The sequence below is a fragment of the Colletotrichum lupini genome, chromosome 4 (assembly GCF_023278565.1).
Source record: "Colletotrichum lupini chromosome 4, complete sequence".
NCBI lineage: Eukaryota > Fungi > Ascomycota > Sordariomycetes > Glomerellales > Glomerellaceae > Colletotrichum > Colletotrichum lupini.
This window is the reverse complement of record NC_064677.1, coordinates 2,473,645-2,495,741: the sequence shown is the minus strand read 5'-3', so window position 1 is coordinate 2,495,741 and position 22,097 is coordinate 2,473,645. Positions and strand designations below refer to the sequence as shown.

At 53.3% G+C, this 22,097-nt stretch overlaps 7 protein-coding genes across 7 annotated transcripts; 3 read left to right on the top strand and 4 right to left on the bottom strand.

The window, feature by feature from the left end:
* Positions 1 to 52: 52 nt before the first annotated feature.
* CLUP02_07873 (V-type proton ATPase catalytic subunit A) lies at positions 53 to 5,055 on the bottom strand (the record flags this gene model as incomplete). The annotated part of the gene is made up of 15 exons (XM_049286865.1): positions 53 to 229; positions 429 to 473; positions 532 to 2,096; positions 2,150 to 2,234; positions 2,287 to 2,335; positions 2,407 to 2,428; positions 2,490 to 2,538; positions 2,613 to 2,832; positions 3,576 to 3,772; positions 3,843 to 3,877; positions 3,938 to 4,051; positions 4,105 to 4,699; positions 4,786 to 4,857; positions 4,913 to 4,933; positions 5,005 to 5,055. The coding sequence occupies 15 exons, from the start codon at positions 5,053 to 5,055 to the stop codon at positions 53 to 55; spliced, it is 3,297 nt and encodes a 1,098-aa protein (XP_049144008.1).
* A 113-nt stretch (positions 5,056 to 5,168) lies between these two features.
* On the bottom strand, positions 5,169 to 5,790 carry CLUP02_07872 (uncharacterized protein; the record flags this gene model as incomplete). Its single annotated transcript, XM_049286864.1, has 4 exons — positions 5,169 to 5,195; positions 5,260 to 5,401; positions 5,437 to 5,521; positions 5,613 to 5,790. 4 exons carry the CDS (start codon positions 5,788 to 5,790, stop codon positions 5,169 to 5,171), a joined length of 432 nt encoding a protein of 143 aa, XP_049144007.1.
* A 1,243-nt stretch (positions 5,791 to 7,033) lies between these two features.
* CLUP02_07871 (uncharacterized protein) lies at positions 7,034 to 8,695 on the bottom strand (the record flags this gene model as incomplete). Its single annotated transcript, XM_049286863.1, has 2 exons — positions 7,034 to 7,268; positions 7,332 to 8,695. The coding sequence occupies 2 exons, from the start codon at positions 8,693 to 8,695 to the stop codon at positions 7,034 to 7,036; spliced, it is 1,599 nt and encodes a 532-aa protein (XP_049144006.1).
* Positions 8,696 to 11,676: 2,981 nt separating this feature from the next.
* Positions 11,677 to 15,120, top strand: CLUP02_07870 (ATP dependent DNA ligase domain-containing protein; the record flags this gene model as incomplete). Its single annotated transcript, XM_049286862.1, has 5 exons — positions 11,677 to 12,015; positions 12,117 to 12,733; positions 12,787 to 12,880; positions 12,931 to 13,013; positions 13,173 to 15,120. 5 exons carry the CDS (start codon positions 11,677 to 11,679, stop codon positions 15,118 to 15,120), a joined length of 3,081 nt encoding a protein of 1,026 aa, XP_049144005.1.
* Positions 15,121 to 15,290: 170 nt separating this feature from the next.
* Positions 15,291 to 16,575, bottom strand: CLUP02_07869 (2OG-Fe(II)oxygenase superfamily protein; the record flags this gene model as incomplete). Its single annotated transcript, XM_049286861.1, has 5 exons — positions 15,291 to 15,887; positions 15,956 to 16,106; positions 16,161 to 16,177; positions 16,233 to 16,346; positions 16,408 to 16,575. 5 exons carry the CDS (start codon positions 16,573 to 16,575, stop codon positions 15,291 to 15,293), a joined length of 1,047 nt encoding a protein of 348 aa, XP_049144004.1.
* Positions 16,576 to 18,695: 2,120 nt separating this feature from the next.
* CLUP02_07868 (uncharacterized protein) lies at positions 18,696 to 19,016 on the top strand (the record flags this gene model as incomplete). The annotated part of the gene is made up of 1 exon (XM_049286860.1): positions 18,696 to 19,016. The coding sequence occupies one exon, from the start codon at positions 18,696 to 18,698 to the stop codon at positions 19,014 to 19,016; it is 321 nt and encodes a 106-aa protein (XP_049144003.1).
* Positions 19,017 to 19,032: 16 nt separating this feature from the next.
* Positions 19,033 to 21,448, top strand: CLUP02_07867 (XPG domain-containing protein; the record flags this gene model as incomplete). Its single annotated transcript, XM_049286859.1, has 5 exons — positions 19,033 to 19,076; positions 19,133 to 19,467; positions 19,520 to 19,617; positions 19,669 to 21,113; positions 21,166 to 21,448. The coding sequence occupies 5 exons, from the start codon at positions 19,033 to 19,035 to the stop codon at positions 21,446 to 21,448; spliced, it is 2,205 nt and encodes a 734-aa protein (XP_049144002.1).
* Positions 21,449 to 22,097: the final 649 nt, after the last annotated feature.

The window sequence follows — 22,097 nt, the reverse complement described above, 5'->3', positions numbered from 1 at the left end:
TATCTAGCCTACGTCCTTAGGAAGTGTACGTATGTATGAGTCGGCCTGTTTCCTAGACAGCATCGGGTACGGCGATATCGCCCGGTAGACTAACGGTAAAGATGAGCTCCAGGGCTTCAAGCACAGAGCTAGCTCTGTTGTTATTGTAGAGTTGGACGTAGCTGACCAGGCACCTTCGAGTGCCTCGATCTACATCTTCACCCACGCGGTATGCCGGTCTCACTTTCAACTGTAAAGCGCACTTCGGCTATAGTAACGTTCATTTACAGATAGGATATACTAGCCGAGACTACGAAACAAGGAACTACCATGCATGATGCGTCTTCGCCCTAGACTTATCTATTGAAACCAGAGACATCCCCTCACGGTGCAAGGAATGCAGACTAAACAGGACAATTCTCAATGCTTAAACGCAATTACTCGTCAACAACAGAGGCAAACTTGTCCAGCATCTGCTGCTGAATATCCTCGTACTATTCCAATTGAGTTAGCAAATAGACAACGACCGGTAGTATTATCACGTAGACTCACCTTCTTCTCGATAGCCTCCTGGCCCTCGGAGGGAACCTCGAACTTGAGTTGACGCAGCTTGGCCTGCAAATCACCGGTGGCCTCACGGACCTTGGCCCAGCTCTGGCCTTGAGCAATGGCCTTTTGTGCCTCGTCGTGGAAGCCAACCATAAGCTTCATCATCCACTCCGTCTTCCACAGCGGGCAGAACTGGTCATAATCTGAGTAACCGTTTTGCTGCAGGAAATCTTCCTTCAGAAGCGCGGCGATATCCAGAGTGATTTTGTCGGGGTCAGACAGCGCACTCTTTCCGACCAGCTGCACGACCTGGTCAAGCTCCTCAGAGTCGGACAAGAGCTGTCTGATGCGGTCACGGAGACGGGGGAAGTCGGGGTAATCCTTTTCATACCACTTGTCGAGAACCATGGTGTACTTGGAGTAACTGAGCGAGGTGTTGATGGAGGGGAAGTGCTTGCGCTGCGCGAGCTTCTTGTCGAGACCCCAGAAGACCTGTACGATACCGAGAGTTGAAGTAGTGACGGGATCGGAGAAATCACCACCAGGGGGACTGACGGCACCGACAATGCTGACACTGCCGTTTCGCTCAGGTGAACCGAGAGACACGACGCGACCGGCACGCTCGTAGAAAGAGGCAAGCTTGGCACCGAGGTAGGCCGGGAAACCTTGATCAGCAGGCATTTCTCCCAAACGACCAGAAATTTCACGAAGAGCCTCAGCCCAACGCGAGGAGGAGTCAGCCATCATGGCAACGTCGAGACCTTGGTCACGGAAGTACTCGGCGACCGTGATACCGGTGTAAATAGAGGCCTCACGAGCAGCGACGGGCATGTTGGAGGTGTTGGCGATGAGGGTGGTACGCTTCATGATGGGCTCCTTGCGACCGTCAACGTCAATGGTAAGCTCGGGGAAATCCTTCAAGACTTCGGCCATCTCGTTTCCGCGCTCACCACAGCCGACATAGACGATGACATCGGAGTTGGAGAACTTGGACACAGACTGACTAATGACAGTCTTGCCACAGCCGAAAGCACCAGGAATGGCGACGGTACCACCCTGGACACTGGGGAAAAGGGCGTCCAGCACTCTCTGACCGACGATGAAGGGCTCGTTCGCCTGGAGCTTCTCGGTGGTAGGGCGGGGAACTCGCACAGGCCAAGTCTGCATCATGGGGTACTCGGTCTTCTTTCCATCGAACTCGACCTCGAGCAGGGGCTCGGCGACGGTGTACTGTCCCTTGCTGGCGATCTTCGTGATGGTACCGCGGGCGCGAGGAGGGAGCAAGATTCGGTGGACGGAAATGAACGAGTTCTCGTTGACGGTACCCCAGACGTCGCCGCCTGAGATGTGGTCGCCGACCTTTGCGGTGGGTTCGAAATCCCACTTCTTATTACGGTCGAGGGCAGGGACGGCGATACCGCGGGGAATGTAAATGGTCTTCGACATTTCGCTGATCTTCTCGAGAGGTCTTTGGATACCATCGTAAATACCGTTGAGCAGACCGGGGCCGAGCTCGACGGAGAGGGGCTTTCCGGTGCGGTAGACGGGGTCACCGACAGTGACACCAGCTGCGCATTGCATTAGATTCGGAGAGGGGTGAAATCGGGAGTCGGAAACGTACCAGTCTCCTCGTAGACCTGGATGGTTGCTTGGTCGCCGTTGATTCGAATGACTTCACCGACTAGGTTATCGTGACTGACTCTAACCTGCGAAGATGTTAGACATCATCCCAGACGTTTCACGAGCATCTCAACCTACCAACTCGTACATAGCAACACCAATCATGTCCTCGGCAACAATGACGGGTCTATCTACATGATTAGTCGTCGCGCGCAACAGATTGAGGGGCCGAGTCGAGTCGGGGGAGCTTAAACGAACCCTGAGACGGAGAAGATCTTGCCTGCACGATATGGTCAGTCAATGGCATCATCAAGATGCATCAGAGAGTATCAAGAGCTTACCATGTCCGAGATCCTCCTCCTGCTCGACCTTGGCTTCTTTCTTCTGCTTCTGTAGGGGTTGGCGTCCGAGGTCAGCAACCAGCAATCGAGGTCGGTGGGGCTGGCATATGCCGCATAACAGACGCGGCGATGGCGACAACGGGGCGTTGGGATCGGGGTGCTTACAGGAGGCATGCTGGGCGGTTCGACGCGAGCAGGGCTCGGCTCGTGTAGCGTCGTCACAAAGGGAGAGTCGATGGAGGATGTAGGAGGGTCGGCGGTTGAGGGGAAGGGCGGGCTAGATGAATGTCGTCGAGGTGTTGTTAGAGGTTGAGCAGAAGCTATCTCCAGAGCTTCGACGTCACTGTAATCCATGTGTTGCAGACAACGGCCCAGCTCCTGACTGGACAGTTAACATCACGTGACTGCATTGGCCAGGCGCCCGGCGCTAGGCGAGGTACCTTGCAGGAGCCCGATTACTGATAGTGAACCCGAGAGCACTTTACAGCATATCTATTTGTTAAGGATTCCTTTTTGGTACTTGATGAGCTGCTCCTAGCTTATGTGTTGTTTAATGCGCCCCATCTACTTCGAGTCCGACTAATTTGACTGTGCCGTCTGGCTGAATTGACCGTGTACTGCTACCAGCTAGGCTTACGAGATGCTACTACCATCAGTACTGCCGCCATCGTAACTAAGCTATTGTCGAATACTTATAATATTGCTAGTCAGGTGAAATGAGGGACCTTAAAATCGAAATATGCTGGAATGTCGGACAATCCCTTCGTACAAACGTCTTTCTAGATCTTTGTAAGTACTGGTGATAGTAGCTGCGGCTACGGTAATAGTGGTAGGCCTAGTTAGCCGTGATAAATAAGGCAGCCAATACAGCCAAACTGCGCAGTCAAGTAAACTTCATTTTTTTTTCCCTCGACAGCTATGTAAGCTCGTCTCGTCTCAACCACTGTTCTGTCAACCACTGCTTTTCTCGACACATTTCGCTTTTTCAGCTACTATTTTCTTTAGTTTCTTCCACCCTCTCCCCGATTTTCCCGTTTCCTTTGTCAACCTCCCTCTCAGTTTTCCTTTCTGCAATAGACATTTCACGCCTTGAGAATCTTGGACAGCTCAGCAACGATGAGATCTCCTGCCTCGGCGGTGCTCGTGTTGCCGCCCATATCCTTGGTTCTCAACCCGGCATCGATGGCGACGCGAACCGCGTCCTCGACGAGCTTGGCCTCGTGGCCGAGGTTCAGAGAGTACCGGAACATCATGGCCACGGAAAGGATGGTGCCAATGGGGTTCTGGAAACGATGTCAGCTCTGTAATTGCAGAAAATGGATGGGAATCGCCCAAAATGGGGTCCTGACGTACCACAATACCCTTGCCTGAAATGTCCGGCGCGCTCCCTGTCATCTGCATTAGCGACTGATGTCTCTATGAGGGCTTGAAAAAGAATTCAGGCTTACCGTGAATAGGTTCGCAAATAGAAGGCACTGCGGTGCCCACTCCGCAGAGACTTGCGCTGGGGAGGAGTCCTATGCTTCCAGTGATGGCGCTCGCCTCGTCGCTAAGGATATCGCCTATGAATTCATCAGCTACACCGCCTTCGAGTTGGGTGAGGAGCCTTGCTCACCAGCCAAGTTAGGCGCCAACAGGACGCCATTCAGATGCGTCGGGTTCTTGACCATGATCATGGCGGCGCTGTCGATAAGCTGGTGCTCAACCTTGAGATCAGGGAACTCGTTCTTGTAGACCTCATCGACGACAGTACGCCAGAGTCTGCTCGTCGCCAGCACGTTTGCCTTGTCGAGCGAGATAACCCGCGAATCTCCCCTTTTCCTGGCCAGGATACCGCCCAAGCGCGCGATACGCTCAATCTCTGGTTTCGTGTAAACGGTAGTGTCGAACGCATTGGTTCCATCGTACTCCTTTCGCTCTCCGAAATACAGGCCCGAAGTCAACTCGCGAACGATAATCATGTCGGTGCCGCGGCAGACGGACGCCTTCAGGGGGGAGGACTCGACGAGGGCGTCGGACGCGAAGAAGCAGGGACGGAGGTTGCCGTAGGCGCACATCTCACTGCGCAGCTTCAGGAGACCCTGCTCCGGGCGGACGGCGCCGGTGCCCCATTCGGGGCCACCGATGGCGCCGAGAAGCACGGCATCGGCGGCTTTGGCGGCAGCGAGGGCCTCGTCGGTGAGGGGGGAGCCGGTCTGGTCGATGGAGCACTGGGGAGAAACGCCGAGATTAGCACTAAGTTTCTCTCGTGGATGTTCTTTGGGCCCGTGTGATCCGTCATCGGGGGATGACTTACCCCTCCAAGCAGGTGGTCCTGCAGATTGAACTTGCCAGCAGTCGGGCTCAACTTCTCGACTGTCTTGATGACCTGTGTCCTGCGTCAGACGAGCTCAATTTCTAAGTCGCAATAACCGGCCTCGTACCTTGATTGCCTCAGCAATGACCTGTTGTATAACTAAAGTCAGCCTCTCTCCATTCAGAGCCAAGAGTGGGAAAGCCCCGGGGTGTCAGTCACCTCTGGGCCGCAGTGGTCGCCCGCAAAGACAACAATGTTGTGTTCCGCCATGTTTGCAATACTTTTATGAATGAGGGGTATCGTAGGAGGGGTAATTGGAAGAGAAAGTGAGGTAACTGAAGAAAGTTCGACGAGATATATAGCTGAGCGAAGTCGGGGACGAGTTATTCGTCCGGAATGGCCTGCTTTCGCTGGCAAATGTAAGTAGTGCCCCGCCCTGCTAAGTGCCCTGGAGAACCCTCCCCTCAACCCCACACCCCACCTGCCGAGATCGGGGGAAGCTTCGGCCTGCTCCAGGGCCCGATAGCCTTCTCGGCTTGTTCCCTTGCTGATCTGGGCATCAACTAAGGTAAGGAACATTGGCTTTTGCCGAGTTGTCGATAACGCTGCCAGCACACTTTACCAATTGTTCGCTGCCTTAGGCTTTGAGACTGCTGCTCTTCACCACGGCAAGCGCGGACCTTACATGTAGTCCAGATGCTTTTCGTGTCGAATTGAAATGAACCCGAGTAACGCGCTTGAGACGTTTGACCTCAAGACAAGTAACCATCATCAGATAAGTATACGAGAACAGACGTTGCACATCCTAGCTTCGTCGGCTTTTGTACTCAGGGCTCGAGGACCTTCACTTTCAGAGAACCTTTGGAGCAGCCAAACTACCAGAGATAAGCGGTTTCCATTGACCTTGCCAATCATCTTTTCCATCATGACGGGGAGTGCCAATCGGCGACGAGACAGCCGGCGGATTTGGCGTTGATACTGGAGGCCAACTGTCACCAGCGCCATCTTACTTTCCATAAATAAGCAAGTCAACCAGTCACGGTCACACCCGAAGCCGAGGATGGAATGCGACTTGCATACACTTTATAATCCAGGATCTCTTGTCACGTCTCTGGCCGTACACAATGCTTGGGAGTATATCCTCTTTCCGTGGTGTTCTTGAAATGGCCCATAATAGTATGTTTTTCGCTCTCGGAAAATGGTTTAACACAAGTTCGGTTCAACACGGAGCGGCAGGCCAGTAGTCGTCAAGCAAAGTTCCACCGGCCACTTTGGGTTGCTACGAGCCTGAGGGAGCTGCACTGCCACGACCAGGATAGCTACTTCTTTCTAAGACACAGCTTGTTCTCCGCACCGTTGGCCCCGAGACGGCACCTATCGCAGGCATCCCTTGCTTGGATATCACCTTTGCGAACTCGTTCACCGCGTACGCAATTGCACAACTTGACATACTTCTTCAAGCTCATGTTCCTATTTCTCTAGAGCACACATGAGGAGATGCCATTTTATAGATGCAAAAAACAGACTGCAATGGTTAGATAGGCAATGGACGACTTCTGAAGTGAAGTCATTTACAACATAAGGTATTACATGGTGAGGCACCATCATCACTTGGACTAAACGGATTGACCATCGAATCATAAACATTTAACACTAAGTCTAACTAACTACGTCTAAGCAAGTCATTCCTGAAGCTGCAACTCCCGTATTGTCACCATGTCGCAAGTAGACAAGGCCTGAGAGTTTCTTAGCAACAAGGTCCAACAGTATCGTACGCCAATGTTTTGATCCCATCCCAAAGCACGAAAACTTAACGTTCGTACATTCATTAGTATCGTCATTATGCCATTGCCAATATCCAACAGGTCATTCATCATGAAATGACTGCCAGACCGCGCACCCAGACATACGTCGATATGAGCTACTTTCACGGCAGCTCTGATTATCCATGCACGTCCTTCTTGACTTGCCGATATCTGAACAGCATCATCGCTGCTCTCTTCCTCTCCACAACTCTCCCGAGGCTCTGCTCTGGCCTCCAGTGGATATTCTATGTTCAGCGGAGAAAACCTGTCCGCTCATCTCATCTGGCCGCTTTGTGCAGTTCGGTCCAGTTTTTTGTACTTTTATCTATACTGTAATCAATGCGATGAGGTCGTGTATGTGCAGCGTCGGCTTTTTCGTTGCAATGCTAGCATGCCGATTCTTGTGTGTTTTCGTCGTGATGATTGTGACCCGTAGACGTAGCTCAAGCCGTGGTCTCCTTGAAGTCGATGAGCTGCTCCTCTTGGTCAGTCTCCTTGAGGCTCTTCTCCCATTCGTCCATGAGGTTGTTGGCTGTTCGCTTCAGATTGCCGGGCGACAGCTTGTTGACGACGGTTGGCAGAAGCTCCTCCAGCCTAGCGGGAGATAGTAGGGCTGACTCAGGTCGAGGCTCGGGCCGAGCAGCGGATGTGTCAATGGTGATCGACGACTTCTTCTTACTGTTCACACACATGTCTTAGTATATCTCGAGAGTGGCAAAACATCATTAGCGAGGCTCTTACAGTGGAGTCACATTCTCGTCGTTGGTCTCGGCCATTGACGCAAGGTCCTCTGCTCCACCAACGGTCGATCCACTCCAGCGTGCTGGTTTGGCCGAGGACGGCTGGGGTGAGTCCCAATTAGACCAGTCGTTATCATCAAAGGAGTCGAAAGTCAGCGGAGTCCATGAGAAGTGCTTGGCCTTGGTCGTTGTGGACTTGGTCGCGGGCTTAGGGTTCGGTCTTTCTTGCAACGCTTTCGACGGCTTGCTAGGCGTGTCCATAGGCGGCAAGTCAAAGGCAGAGTTCACCGGGACCCTGGTACGAGAAGAGCTGTTGGCCTTGATGGTGTCCTGGTCTGCAGCATACGATCTCCTGCCATGAGGGTCCGTCGAGCCTGAACGTCCACCATTGATGGGCTCATCGCCGACAGTGGCTTGTCTGATATCCTCCACGAAGCTCCACAGACCTAGCTTAAAGTCCTGTGCCATTTGCTTTGCGACAGGGGGAACGGCTGTATTGTATGAGCGCGGCTGCCAGGATGCTCTCTTGGAAAGAGCAGCATGAGAAAGCATGGGCGGAGACCGGATTTCTGGCGATTTCAGACTGGCGGTATCCTCATGCACAGCAAAACCCTCCGGCTTGGTTGGTGACAGCAGCGATAGCGTCCTCGTGTGCCCGCCACGGAGGACTCTTCGTCTATATTCTCTGGGTCCGGTTTGTCCCTGCAAATCTCTCAAAAGCGATTTCCTCCGATCCAGTTCGACACTCCTCTTTAAGCCTGCCTCGTCATCGTCCAATAAGGATGGCTCAAATTGAGGCGCCAGTGGACGCATTGGCTCATTGCGAATCTCTCTCTTTCGTTGACCGCCTTGGATAGTCCACTGCTGCTTCAGTCTCGTCAGTTCACCCTCCGCGCGAGCCAATTCTTCGCGAATCTCCAAGACACGTCGCTCTTGCGCTGCTATCGCAATGATGAAGTCATTGGGGTCTGAAGGTGATGTGATGGTCGAGCTGTCGACAGGCGTCGGGGGATATGATGTCGTCGCGACGGAAGCTGGGCGAGAAGGATCGCTGGTTGGTGGTGCGATAGGAAGGGTGAGTGAGAGTCGGTTCGTGTTACGCGATGCGTTCGACTCTGAACGTGACGCGCGCGAGAAACGTTCTTGGGTTGAGGGAGTAGGCGGAGGAGGCGTCACAGCCTCTGGGGTCTCCATCTCTCCGATCAGAGTCTCGAGTTGGGCTTCTGAAGGCTTGAAATATGAAGATCTCGGGGTGACGGCAGGTTGTGGTGTAAAAGCCGTGGTGGTCGTGGTGGCCGGGGGGTCCGCCGGCGGACGCTCAACCACAGAGGCACGACGGCGTATGATCTCGTGAGTGCTCTGCATCTCAGCGCGAGCAAAGTGCGCGGTGGACGCCTCGTGCAAGGATTGGCGATCGGCGGCGGTGGTGTATGCTCGACGGCGTTTAGGCGAAGAATGCGAGGGAGAGGCGGTGATGGGTCGCCGAGTATGCCGCTGTCTCCAGACGGCGGAGGAGTGAGCGTTATTCGTTCTTTTGGCAACGACAGCCTTGTAGGAATTCAAGTGTCTCTGGTGGTCATATAAGAGAGTGCGTGAGCAAGCAGAGATGAAGCAGATTTGTAGCAAAAAAATGGCTGTCATGAGTAGAGTGGAAAGAGGGTCATTATTGACAGCCCGAAGGTGTGCGTGTTTGTTGTTGTGCAGGCACAGGCACAGGCTCAGCAAGAGAGTGAATGGACCGGGCAGATGGCCACAAAGTGCAGCGATTAGAGGGCGGCCCGGAGAGAATTGAAAGTTCGGGGGTCGGGGGGGATCCAGGTTCAGGAACCTAAGCAGGAGATCCAGTTGGTGCTCCGTAGTGGCAGACTGCCAGTAAGGGTAGTCGGATTGCGTGGGCTGGGGACTTGAAGGAACTCCTCTCTGGGTCTGCGGTCTGGGTCTGGTAGGGGGCCGTTGAATCAGGGTTGCAGCGCAACGGGGGCGACGATTGGATAGCGAGATTGGCCGAGCTGGCGTGGCGGACGAGGGTGTTTTGCTGTACTGCGGTAGATAGGGGCGGGCCTCGACCTCTTTCAATCTTGCTCTGTCACTGCAGTGCTAGGTGTGTGACTGACTCCTAGGTTGTGGAGTAGAAGCTACCGGGTGGGAAAGCTCGGTAGTCAGGGAGTTGCGTTGCTGCAGTGGTCCAGTGGAAACTTTTGATCTCGCCTGTCTTCGCTTCGTCGAGAACCTTGGATGGGTTTGAATGACGGATTCGGGCACAGATTCCCAGTTGGATGAGGAACAAGGACTGAAAATGGGGAAACGTGTGTTGATGTAGAGATTGTGACGATCAAGCGAGGTCGAAAAGAGGATGCGGCTATGGGCGAGGCCCTGTACTGTGGCTCTGTGCTGTCAATGCTGCTCGAATTGCTTGATGCTTGCTTGTTGATGCCTTGTTGATAGAAGACGTGTTGTTGACCTGGGATCGTACAAGGGGAACAGGGAGACCGATGTCTGGACCCAAAGTATGAGGTAAGGTACCCGTCGTCGTATGCTATGTAATTGGTATCCGTAAGGTAGAGGAGCAAGGTTGGGTAAGGTAAGGTTGAGATGAGGTGAGGAGGTGTTTGGATGAAGGCTGGCAGAGAAGAAGCAATGGCGAGAGTATTGACAGCGGCAGGAGCGAACAGTGGCGGTGAGATCGAACCAATGGAGGAGGAGGAGGGTGTGTGAGAGATATGAATGTGGTGGGATGAAAGAATGAAATTGACAATGGACGAGTAAGAGAAGAAGAACTGTGACTAGTAGGGCACCTTCAAATTGATAGTCGGGTAGATGCAATGCGATGGCAGCAGCGGCAGTAGGTCAGTTGACTCTTTTGTTGGCTACGTCCCTGGTTGTTGGGATGGGAACCGGAGCATGTGGTCTGACCTTGAGCCGTTGATGACGGAGCCGTGGACGGGTGGTGGTGTTCTTGAGAGTGGTATCCGTAAAACGCATTGCCTTTGTTTTAGTCTGGGCCTCTTTTTCTCTCTTTCTTTCTCCAGTGCAATGTTTACTCTACATCCATCGTCCCTGTTGACAGTGACAGCCAAGCTAATAGGTACTACTGCGTAAGGTCTCTGGATAAGCAGGCATCATCCTCCTCCGCTCTCTTCTGGGCCAATGTTCTCGACCTTGGATCTGGCATCGCACATGCGCTTTTCCATTGTTTTGATGGACGCCTCGTCAGATCAACAAGAAGAAACGAAACCATCGTCCACGCTCACACGGAAACCAGTGGGCCAAGGCTTGCGTTTGCAGGCGTGGCGATCCACTAGGACAGACGTTATTCAGGGGCTTGCAGCAAATGCAGCAAGCGTGCGACACCGTCGTCTGCAAGGAACCTGTAAAGACGCAGCGACGCTGCAACAAGCCGCAGCAGGAGTCAAGAACCTGTCAGGAACCGATGGGCGGCCGGGCAACAGGCTCGAAAGATGGGCGGCGGACTGACGGCGGCGCCGGACGGGAAAGTCTTGGAAAAAGGGCCCAAGGCATCAGCTAGCAGATCTCCAGGAAAACTACTGCGTAATACGGTACAAAATACTATGAAAGAGTGCTGGTGTGCAGGTGTGCAGGTCCCGGCAAGGGTCCGCAGGAAAGAGCTGGGATGAACCGTGGCCTGTGTGGGGACTCCCCAATCTGACAATTTCCTTGAAATTAGCAGCCAATCACAGCCGCACTTTGTTTCCCCGACTCTTTTCAGAGACCCACGTGACTGCTCCTTTCGACTTTCCAGAACCTGCCCATTTATGCATTCACTCGGACCCCCATTTGTGCATGCACTACGGGTAAACTAAGGGTGGAACATCGTTGCATAATCACACCACTATGTAATTACGGACGCACTTAATTGACTTTCACCCACCTTTTGAGCCGCCAGTCTGGGTCTGATGCATGTCACTGAGGTGGACTTCTAAATCCGTACATTCTGAGGTGCCCTCCCTCCACTACACAAACGCACGCCCACACGTGAGACCGCACCACCACTAATTGAGACGCGTGACGCGACCTTCCCGCAGTGGTCAACATCTGCATGACGCTCGCAAGAGGCACAGGAGCCAACTGGAAGCGGTGACGGAACAGGAAGGCAGCAAAAGACGGTAGCACTTCACCTTAGGCATCATCACGGTTCACTGTTGAACTGCCCTTCATCCATCATTCATCCACTGGTGCCTACCATGCTTTTGGCCCCTCGGTGACGTGAACCTAAGACGCTTTCTCTCGGAAGAACAACTCGATCGATTCATCTACAATATCTCAAGTAACTCTCTGACGACTAAAACCACCATTCGCGGCCATGCTAGACCTACGAAGCCGTCACGATGCCTCTTCCCTTTGTTCTCGTCTGCGATCTTCTGGAGCAGGCTCACAAACAGTGTAAAACCGGCGAGAAAAATCTAAAGCAACGTGTATCCAGCTGGTTCACGCTGCACCGCCAACATATCGACGACCCGGGAACAGATGCCTCTGCTCTGCTCTCTACTCTCCTCCCGGATAAGCGCACCGATCGTGTATACTGCATCCAGGCCGACACGCTGGCCAACATCGTTGGTCGCACTTTTGGTCTCGGAACGTCACGTCTCCAAGAATTGCGTCGATACAAAGAGGCCGGTCGCGGCGAGGATCTGGCTGACTGTGTTGAGAGAATCTTCAAGGAAACGGTGAGTTATTGGCCGCGTTACAGATTGGGACTGAGGAGCTTTTCCCAGCTCATGGATGAGGGAGCAATAAGACGATCTGCCCATGCTGACATCACTGTTAGCCTCCTCCTATCTGCAACGAAAAAGATGCTGTAACTGTTGAAGAAATAGATTCAACCCTCAACAACCTCGCTGCCTTGTGTAGGTTCAGCTCGCCCGTTGTTCGGGCCTCGCAGCCCTATTCCAGCAGCAACAATCGGCAAGAACTCCTCGGTCACTTATACCTTCGCCTACAGGCGCGAGAGGCCAAATGGCTCACCCGCCTGATACTGAAGAACTTCCAGCCAGTCATGCTGGATCCTTGCCATCTCTATCATTGTTACGACCCCCTACTACCCACGATACTCAGAGTTCAGGACAATTTTGATGCGGCCTTGTCTCTCCTCAGAAAGCTGGGGAGAGAGCCCTCGTTCCGTAATGCCACGGGAAATCAGAAGTGGAGAGATCTAATACAACACCTGACGCCCGTCTTGGGCACCAAGGTTGGAAGACCGTTCTGGCTGAAAGGGAGGAGCATAAAACACTGCATGAAGCTTATCCAAGGCCGCATGAGTTGTGAGAAGAAAATAGACGGCGAATACTGCCAGGTTCACATAGATTTGAGCAAGGGGTTCAAATGCATCCAAATCTTCTCCAAAAGTGGCAAGGACAGCACCAAAGACCGCGCTGCGTTACACGGGTGAGTCTTCAACATCACTTTACCACACATTTGCCATTTACTGATGAGAGCAGAGCTATACGCGACTCTCTCAACATTGGGAGAACGAGCTGCAAGCTCTCCAAGGGATGTATCCTTGAGGGCGAGCTCGTCGTCTACAGTGACTTGGTATGCTCCATCGCATCAGCACAATGTCCGAAAACTGACAAGATGAATAGGAGAAGAAGATTCTGCCGTTCCATAAGATACGAAAATACGTTACGAGGTCAGGTAGCTATCTCAATACGGAAGCGGATTCGCAGTAAGTCAACCTTTCCGGGAACATCAGCCCACACCCCATCATTAAGCCATCTCTTTCCTTGCCTGTAATGCTTCTCCCTCCTTTTTTCGCTCGGCGCGTCTAGCTGACGGGACCTTTGTCCGCCTGACCAACATGACGGATCCCAGCTAATGTTTCTAGGCGCTACGACCATGAACACTTGATGATTATCTACTTCGATGTTTTACTCATCGATGGGGAATCTCTGCTGGGTGCCAGCCAGAATGAGAGGTTCGAGCGACTGACGAAGTTGATCAACCGCCGAGAGGGTCATGCCGACCTTGTGGAGCGCCAAGTCATTGATCTCAATGATAGACTGGGAGTGCATTATCTCCGACGAGCCTTTGCTGAGTCTATCACTGCCCGGGAGGAGGGCCTGGTGCTGAAGCCAGACGACCCCTATTTCGACTTCAGTGAGAGTCGCCGCTCCTTTGCTGGTTGCCCCGTCAAGCTGAAGAAAGAGTACATCGGAGGTTTTGGTGATGTGGGCGACTTTGCTGTGGTTGCAGCGCGGTACGATGCAGACAAGGCAAAGTGCTACGGCATTCCCAACCTCAAGTGGACACACTTCTACCTCGGTTGCCTTGAGAATAAGGAGGATGTAGAGAGGTGCCAGGCACGGCCTGTGTTCACAGTGGTTCACCAGGTGGAACTCAACGAGACCCTCCTCAAGGCCGTCTCGATCTACGGAAACCCGATGCCAGTGTCTTTTGATGACAATGATGCCTTGATCCTTCATCTCGCACCAGGCATCGCTCAACAAAAGATGCCCACCGTTGTCTTCACCGAACCGCTGGTCTTTGATGTCCGCTGTTTCTCATTTGATAAGGAGGGAAACACCAACTTCTGGCAGCCGAGGTTCCCTCAGGTGTCCAAGGTACACTTTGACCGATCCTTCATGGACACAATCTCTTTCTCTGAATTGCAGGCCGTGGCTGAAGAAGCAACCACCACTCCGGCCATGGAAGACAGTCAGGAAATGCTGGACTGGATTGCTAAACTGGAAAGAGCGGACCCTCGTGGTGTTCCCGTTGATGCTATCAGCCAGTCCACAACGGGCTCTCTCATGACGCCATCTCGCACTTCTTCCGTACGGCCTTCAACCTCGCCAGCGCCGAACTTTTCCGTAAGCCCTGCCAAGCCTCTCCAGCGGTTACCGGCATTGGTAGAAGCCCCAGAGCCAACTCTCATCACTCCTCCAACCTCATCAGCCAAGGCAGCAGAAATGGACTTCGTCGCTGAAGACAAGACTGCCGGTGAAGCAGCAACTTCGCCGAGGGCCAGCAAAAGAGGTCCAGAGAGGGAAGACGCTACTCCGCAGAAACGACCGAGGGTTTCTTCCGAATCTGGCACCGCCGGGCGAGAGCTGCCTCCGCCAACCCGTCGACCGCTCGGGGATATCAGTGCCAATCAGATGTCTCTCTCTCCTCAGGCGTCCCAAACACGGCCAGCGACAGCAAAGCACATCGTGGTGGACCAGACAGCGTCTAGTTCAGCCATTGCTGCTTTACATGAGCCGGGCAAAGCGATGGAAGGATCTGTCGCAGAAATACCTCAGCCGCATCGTCAGAGCGCGCCAGGACCTTCGTCTACACAAGCGAAGCCCAAGTGCCAACACGCAGGCGACAATTGTCTCTTTGCAGATACGACGGTCTTACTCGCGCCCTGCATCGCCCAACAACCCTGGGTCACCGAAAATCTTCTCCCTCTTCACGGTATCCACGAATGGACCGCGGATCCGCAAGACTGGATAGCATCCTCCGTCATAACCGCATCAACATCATCATCATCAGCAGCAGCATCCCTGTCATCGACACCCGCATCTACCTCGGCCACGAACCGCCCCAGAAGAAAACGACCCCGAAAAATCTGCTTCGTCGAACACAACCGCAGGGAAGCAACAAAGACCTTGTTGAAATGTCTGAACGATAATCCGGTTTACTTGTCGAATGGCAGGCGCGAGTACGTTGAGGTGTACGACTGGCGGCTTTTGGAGGACGTCACGGCGTTGGAGAAGACGCTCAAGGGGTTAAAGCCGTCCAAGGAGCAGCCGGATCCCAAGCGGAAGTGGTGGGTTGGATTGGCTTAGCAGAGTGTCCTTTTGTTTTTGTTTTTCTCCGGATGTTGACTTTGGGAATGGGGATGATTATGTCTGTACTTTGCATAGCGTGGCCAGGGATACTACACGTCACGGCGTTCATGGTCGTTTCACGAATGCATACAACCATTGAGAATTTCGGCTTGTCCGATTGTTACAACTCATGCCTTGGTCTCCTCCTCCTTGTACAGTCCCTTATAACTCTCCCTCAGCCTCATGAACAAATGATCATCAGCAGTCATGACCTTGCGCTCCGCGTAGGGATTCGCGTTCGGCGTCCCCTCGGGCGCGACAAACTCCTTCACCCTATCGCTCGGCACGGGATCCAAGGCCACGGAGCCCACGGGGTGACAGAAGAAGGCCATGGAGTACCTCGGCCCGGTGTCCGTCTCGCCCTCGGCGCCCTCCCCGCCAAACACGACGCGGTGGACGGTGCTCCGGAACAGGCCGTTGGTCCAGTAGCTGAGGAGGTCGCCGATGTTGATGAGGATGGGAGGCAAGGGGTCGGCTTCGGTGCCGGGCGGCGTGACGGGGACGGGGGCCCAGGTGTTCTCGCGGGTGAGGATCTCGAGCCCCGCCTGGCCGCGGAGGCGGAAGAGAAGGGTGACGGAGCCGTAGTCGGAGTGGGCTCCGGCGCGGACGTCGTCTGGGTTGGAGGAGGTGGCTGAGGTGGGCGGGTAGTAGAGCATGCGGAGGATCGTGCCCGAGTCGCCCTTTGAGCGGAGGTGGGCGGACGAGAAGAAGTCTGTGGGGTTGACCTGATGACAAGTTTAGTGAGCTGCTCGTGGAGAGAGGGTAGCTGGAGGAAAGGGGGAGGAGAAAATACATCGAGGCCAATGCCGAGAAGCTCGAGGAGTTCCAGGCAGAGGGTATGGCACTGATCTCTGAACGAGTTCAGGAAGGGCTCATCTGATTGAATGGTGGGAGGCAGAGGTTGCTGGGCCTTGCCATCCTTGAACTCGCCAAAGTTGAAGGCCCTGAATGGTGTGTAAGTCAAAATGTAAAGATGCTCAAAGACCCTTTGACCTTACTCCTTGTAATCGCCAACCTATGAAAAAGTCAACATCTGCATATTCCCTAGATTTGGGTAGGATCAGTCATACCTTTTGGTTCTTGGGGTCGAGAGTCTCAGAGTGCATACCAGACCAGCCGCGGTTGTTCTTCTGGATGGTGCAGGCGGCCTTCTCCTCGACCGGTGCCTTGAATAACTTTTTGGACTGTTTACTGTTGTCATTTAAATTGCTCTGGAAAGAGGTTCCATTTCAAGTTGGGTCATACCAGATCAAATGCCGACTCTTGGTCGCTTAGCGCAATGTACTTGCCCGTGTTGCGGATATAAATGAAGCCATGTTCGACGGCGGCATCGACAAGTTGGCGCGCAATGGCGGTCCTGTCGACACCCTCCGCAGCAATGTCAATAATTGGAATATTAGCCTTTGGCGCCATGGTGTATTTGTCTCCGTCTATTTGTGATTTCACGGTGCGGTAGGTCAGATAAAGTACTACGAAAGGGAGGCGGCCGGAGCTGACTTATTAGAATGGAGGGTTGGAGGGGCGAGATTCAACCGAAGTCGCGCGAAGTGGGATGCGATAAGCGATAAGACTGGGATAATGGAGGGGCGGACGGGACCGCTTGGGGCCGGGGCAACGACTTGGGTAATGACTATTACGAAGCGTTTGATAGCGACTGAAGGGCGGAGAGGGCCGAGGTAGCGGGATATCCGTGGTCAGATTTGGCATCACGAGAGGTTGACGGGTCCTGAGGTGTCGTGTTGCACTTGTCGGATGTGTAACCTGTCTACTGAGGGGGACAGTGGATGTTCGGGTATTGGAATGGAGAAGGTAATATTCAAGTAGCGAAGCTCAAACTTGACAAGAGCTTGTCAGCTAGCAAACGTTCCCCAACGCCACGGAATCCAACAGTCAGACTAGGCCGACAGAGCGAATAGCATGTAGTCCAAGCTTACAATAGATGAAGTGAACAGAGCCCGTCTACTCGAAGTGTTGATGTTGGTGTTGCTCTGCTTGAAGGAACCTCCGCATGCACCAGGGCCAGGTTGTCAATTGAGCAGGGTTCAGGCCGTATAATCGCACTTGCGCCATCGTGTGCTCTTGGTAAATTGCTAGTTTAGGCTTGGCCACGTGTTTTCGGATGAAGAACAGACAGACGGAGGCTGATACAAACAATTGCTATCATCTAGTCCTTGGATATTCCGTATGAATAGGTAGCCAGCTGCGGGTGTTTGAGATATGAAGACGCCATTGAACGTATATGCGGGAGGTGAATAAATACTAGTGACCAGTTGTGAAGGCTCAAACTTGGGCAACTCCATAGTCGCATGGTAGGGGCCGGGTATGCGAAGATGATGGAAGTACGCGACGGCAAATCCCATGGCAGCTGTAACCTGAAAGCTTGCTGTGCTCTCGAGAAATGTCATTTGAAGATGTTTGTCGGGGGGCAGACATGCAAGGGGCCGGCGAAGAAGAGGGATCAAGACATGGCTGCATCGCACATCCCTGACACAGAGGACAGGCGAATATAAAGAGCGGGGATCGGGGGGCAGCGGGGACGGGAACCGCTGCATGGTCGGTCAATTGATGCTGCCTGTGGCTTGAGCGATGGCTCGTGTTGGCGGGAACTTGGACCGACACCGTGCTGCTGGTAGGAGATGCTTGCTTGACATCGTACCTATAATCGTGAGGTGGTGGGCGTATTTCTCTTGAGGCTTAGGTTGTCAAATTAATTAAGAGAACCTCTGTATATGCATAGTGCAGCCGATGATTGTTGTTGCACTACCATATCTAATGTAACCCTAAGGTAGATAGGAAAGATTCAAAATGGACACAGGCGTCTAAATATGCAACCGGAAGGAAAGGCAATGCGTTGTAGGCGTAGACTGAAGGGAAACTAGCACCTTCAAAGTGGAAACATCGTGGGAGGAAATCACCTCAGGGAGACAGAACAGTCGTGGAATCAGCAAGCCACATGCACCGCCACAAACAGCACCCACATCTTTTTCCCTTCCATAGGTTCCTTCCACCTCTCACACACGCTAACCCTACAACTTCCCTAGCGCCTCGAAACCCAAGGGTTGCCAACTTGCTCCCCCTGTACAGCGGTGCGGTACCTCGCACCTGCGTTCCTGAACCCCCAAACTTTCCAATTACCTCCCCTCCGCCAGCGCCAGCGTTCTTTTCCAAAAGCTCCCCTCTTCTTTTGAGACACGCTTGTCAGTGTCATTGGCCCTGCAGACGGCCGTTCCCTTTTTCATGACAAGCTCAGCCATTCCTTTGCAAGTTATTCCGACTTCTTCTACAAAGCGCCCAGTCTCTTTGCTTCCGCTCCCCTGAGTGGTCTCGCGACCCAAGCTCCACCCGCTTCCCACCTCCAAACGGCTTGTTGTCAACTCGAGCTGACGAGCTCCTCGCCGTTGCGCAAGGCCCGACAAGATGCCTTGTGAGTCTTCCTCCTCTCTCCCGCCTCTTCGAAATCCCAACCCCGCGATGCGCTGGTCCTCTGCTCTGCTCTCCGATCCCTTTCTTCCCGATCCTCGCCTCGCCGTCACATGTCTTCAAGGCTACCTGCGTCATACCCGCTTCCTGCGCCCCAAAACATCCGATTCCGCCGTACCTGCCTGGAAGCTCTACACACCCACATACGTCGTAGCTTCGCCTGTCGAGAAGCATCAAGACTCTGCCTGAGCATTGGCATCGAACATTTCGAGCTACACCCGTCAAAAAGAAGGCTATTTCGGCTTTCTGGGAACAGCACAACTCACCACACCAGGAAGGAGCGGCGGGCAGGACGATTCCGGCCGGGCACATCAGCCTCTTCTCACTGCTGCGCTTCACAACCGCCGGGCTACGCTCTGCGATTTGTACCATGAGATTTACTGACTCGATATGACAGGTCTTGTGGAGGACGCTTGGATCAATGGCCAGGCAACGTAAGTCGAACAGGGTTTCAACGTTGAGATTCCTTACAACTAAATCATTTGGGCAGGAGTCACGATGTCTCCGAGCTCGAGGACTGCGCGATAGCCATTGACGCGACATACTACCTCCAACTCTTCCTCGACACCCCTCCTTTCCACGAACCTCTCCTGCCCGCTCTGGGTGGCATGACTGGCATTGAGCACCATCTCCGAGCTGATATCGACCAATGGAAGGCACACAAGATCGTACCGTTCTTCATCTTTGATGGACAGTCGGTGACCGGCCAAGAGGAGGTCGCCGTTCAGCGAGGCCGAACTGCCAACCAGAAGACGGACGAAGCTTGGAAGCTATACTTCAACAGCCACGCACAGGAAGCTGTCGACGCGTTTGGTGCCAACAGCGGTACGCATCATCGCTGTGATGCCGATGGGCCACACTGACCATGAGACTGCAGGCGCTTTTCGCATCCAGAACCTCTACCCCTTGCTCAAGTCTATCCTGAAGGACAACGACCTGCACTTCCTTGTCCCCCCCTATAATGCCTCCGCTCAGGTAGGTTCGAGCTTGAATAGGACGAGACTTTCGATGCTGACGAGCTATTAGCTCGCCCACTTCGACATGATCGATTCAGACCAATGCGCCGCTGTCATGGGCTCGCAGGAGCTGATCCTGTATCCGATCAAGGACACCCTGATTCGAACGATAGATTGGGAGGCAAAGACCGTCACATCGTTATCCAAAAAGAATCTTGTGCGGTCACTGAACATCAGCGAAGGCATGTTGAGCGACGCTCTGCTCATGACCGGAACCTCCTTCCTACCACCCTTCCCACCACTCCTGGACACTTCACTCAACCCACGCCAGCCTTTCACGATCAACGATGCTGTCAACCTCTTAAGAGCGTCGGAAAAATCTGTTCAATCAGCCTGCAGCTCCTACGGCGACATTCTGAAGTCAAAGGACCCCAAGTGGCTGGACAAGTACAGACAAGCCAAGATGGCCGTCAACCACTTCATCTATATATCCGAAGAAGGCGAGATCAAAGTCAACGACTTTGACCACATCACAAGTGATAATCACGAATACCTTGGTCTTCAGCTTCCCGGAGAATTGTTCCACTACCTCAATACTGGTCTAATTGGCTCTCGCGTCCTCGACTATATAACACATAGTCGAATCGTCGTCACGCCTACGCTGGATGGAGTTGCCTCAGAACAGTATAGAAAACTGGTTACTAGCCAACTTGTTCCTCTCAAGGAGCAGAGCATCGCGCTTCTGATACCGAGACTTCACCGTGGTCTCCAGCACAACGCCATCACCATGAAGGTTTGGTTCGACGACAACTTCTCGTATAAAATCAACAAGTCTCTTCAGCCATCACCATCTCAGCGTGCCGCCACATGGGACGTGAAGGAAAGCTCCTTCAAGACTGTCGCCGAAGGCGTCGATGAACCCCCTGGATCCATCGCTTTCGAGATTTTGGCACTCCTGTTCGATGATTTCGTCAAAGGCACCTTCCCCAAAGAGAAGAAGCGTATTGGAGGCATTGATTCTGTTCAGAATATCACGGCGGTCGCCATCTGGAGATTCCTCCATCTCCGCGGCTACGTCGATGATTCGCACACATTGACGAACTGGGGTAACGCCGTTGCCAGCGCAATCTGGGCGATGAAGGATTCGCTCAAGGACTTGCAGGTACCTGAAGGTCTCAACATATTTGAGGCGATCCTGAATGCGTTCGAGCTCATCAGGCACGATGTGCTCAATTCAGGCCATCGACACGAAGAGCTTAATGGAGCGCCAATGAACGGTACTGACGAAGAGAAGGCGAGCATCCTTCTCATCAGCAGATGTGCCTCCCTATTGAAACTTCGACACGAGTCTAATGGATACACCGGGCCGCTCAACAAGAACCTTCTCCTCTTCCGGTCACTTTCGACTGCTGTGCGTGAGGCGGATCGCGACCTCGTTGAGGCAATTGTGGCGTCCATGTTCCTGTACGCACAGTCAAAGAGAGATCGCAACGACTACCTGCAAATCAGCCAGACGTAAGTGTCTTTGTTTGACCTCAATCATTTCAGCCACTAATCGGTCTCACAGTTTGCCCTTCCTCCACAACCCTGACATCGCTCTGGGAATTGCGGTCAAGACACTCATGGACGAGCTTCCCGTCGGTGATATCGAGCTGCGACAAGCCAAAATCGAGGAGTTCCCCACTAGCTTCTTCCCCTACGCTACCAACTTCAAGGAGGATATTCAACTTGCATTTGCCTTTTTCGACGCCATCCACAAGGGCGTACAGACGCTCGACAAGGAGGTTCCGGCGGCTGACAAGGCGGTATGGTCAACAGCGAGCAAGTACCTGGACCAGAGGCGGTTTTAGGGCTGAAGATGTCTGGCCTTGGAGCGTGGCGTTGGCGAACCAAAAGCAGACGAAGGACTGGACAGCATAAGAGACGCCGAGCTGCGACCCCACGAGAGCACTATGCGCTCCCGGGGTGGAATATGAGACATTTGTCAGTCCGTGTATAGCCTCGGGGGTTTGGAGCGTGCGGCAGGGCTCGAAGCTGGATCCAGACAAAGATCAAGTTTGCATTACAATTTTCATAAAGCCGTAGGTTAGCTGTCCTATATCAGATGAATGGAAGCAGACTTTACCTATAAATCAGTAGTGGCCGAGGTATATCAATGGCGTACTCTTGGCCGATGACGCGGGTGACTTTGGGTGGGTGTTGAGCTAACACTGGGAGACTCTGTTTCTCACATTCTCTTGCTTACTTCGATGGTACACAGGAGCACTCGTATGCCAAGACGGACAGCTGCTTTGGGTATTAAGTCATTTGATTCCTACAAAAGTGACTTGAAAGCCAGCCGCTCAAAGCCAAAACCTTGGGCTGATAATAATGCACGTCATCGTCATGAGCCAATCCGTGTGATCTCTCTCTAACCAACGCCATCAGCTTATGCCGTGCTGAAGATGCCTGCTGAATCTCCCCTAAACGCCAAGTCCATGCAAATAAACTAATTGTGTT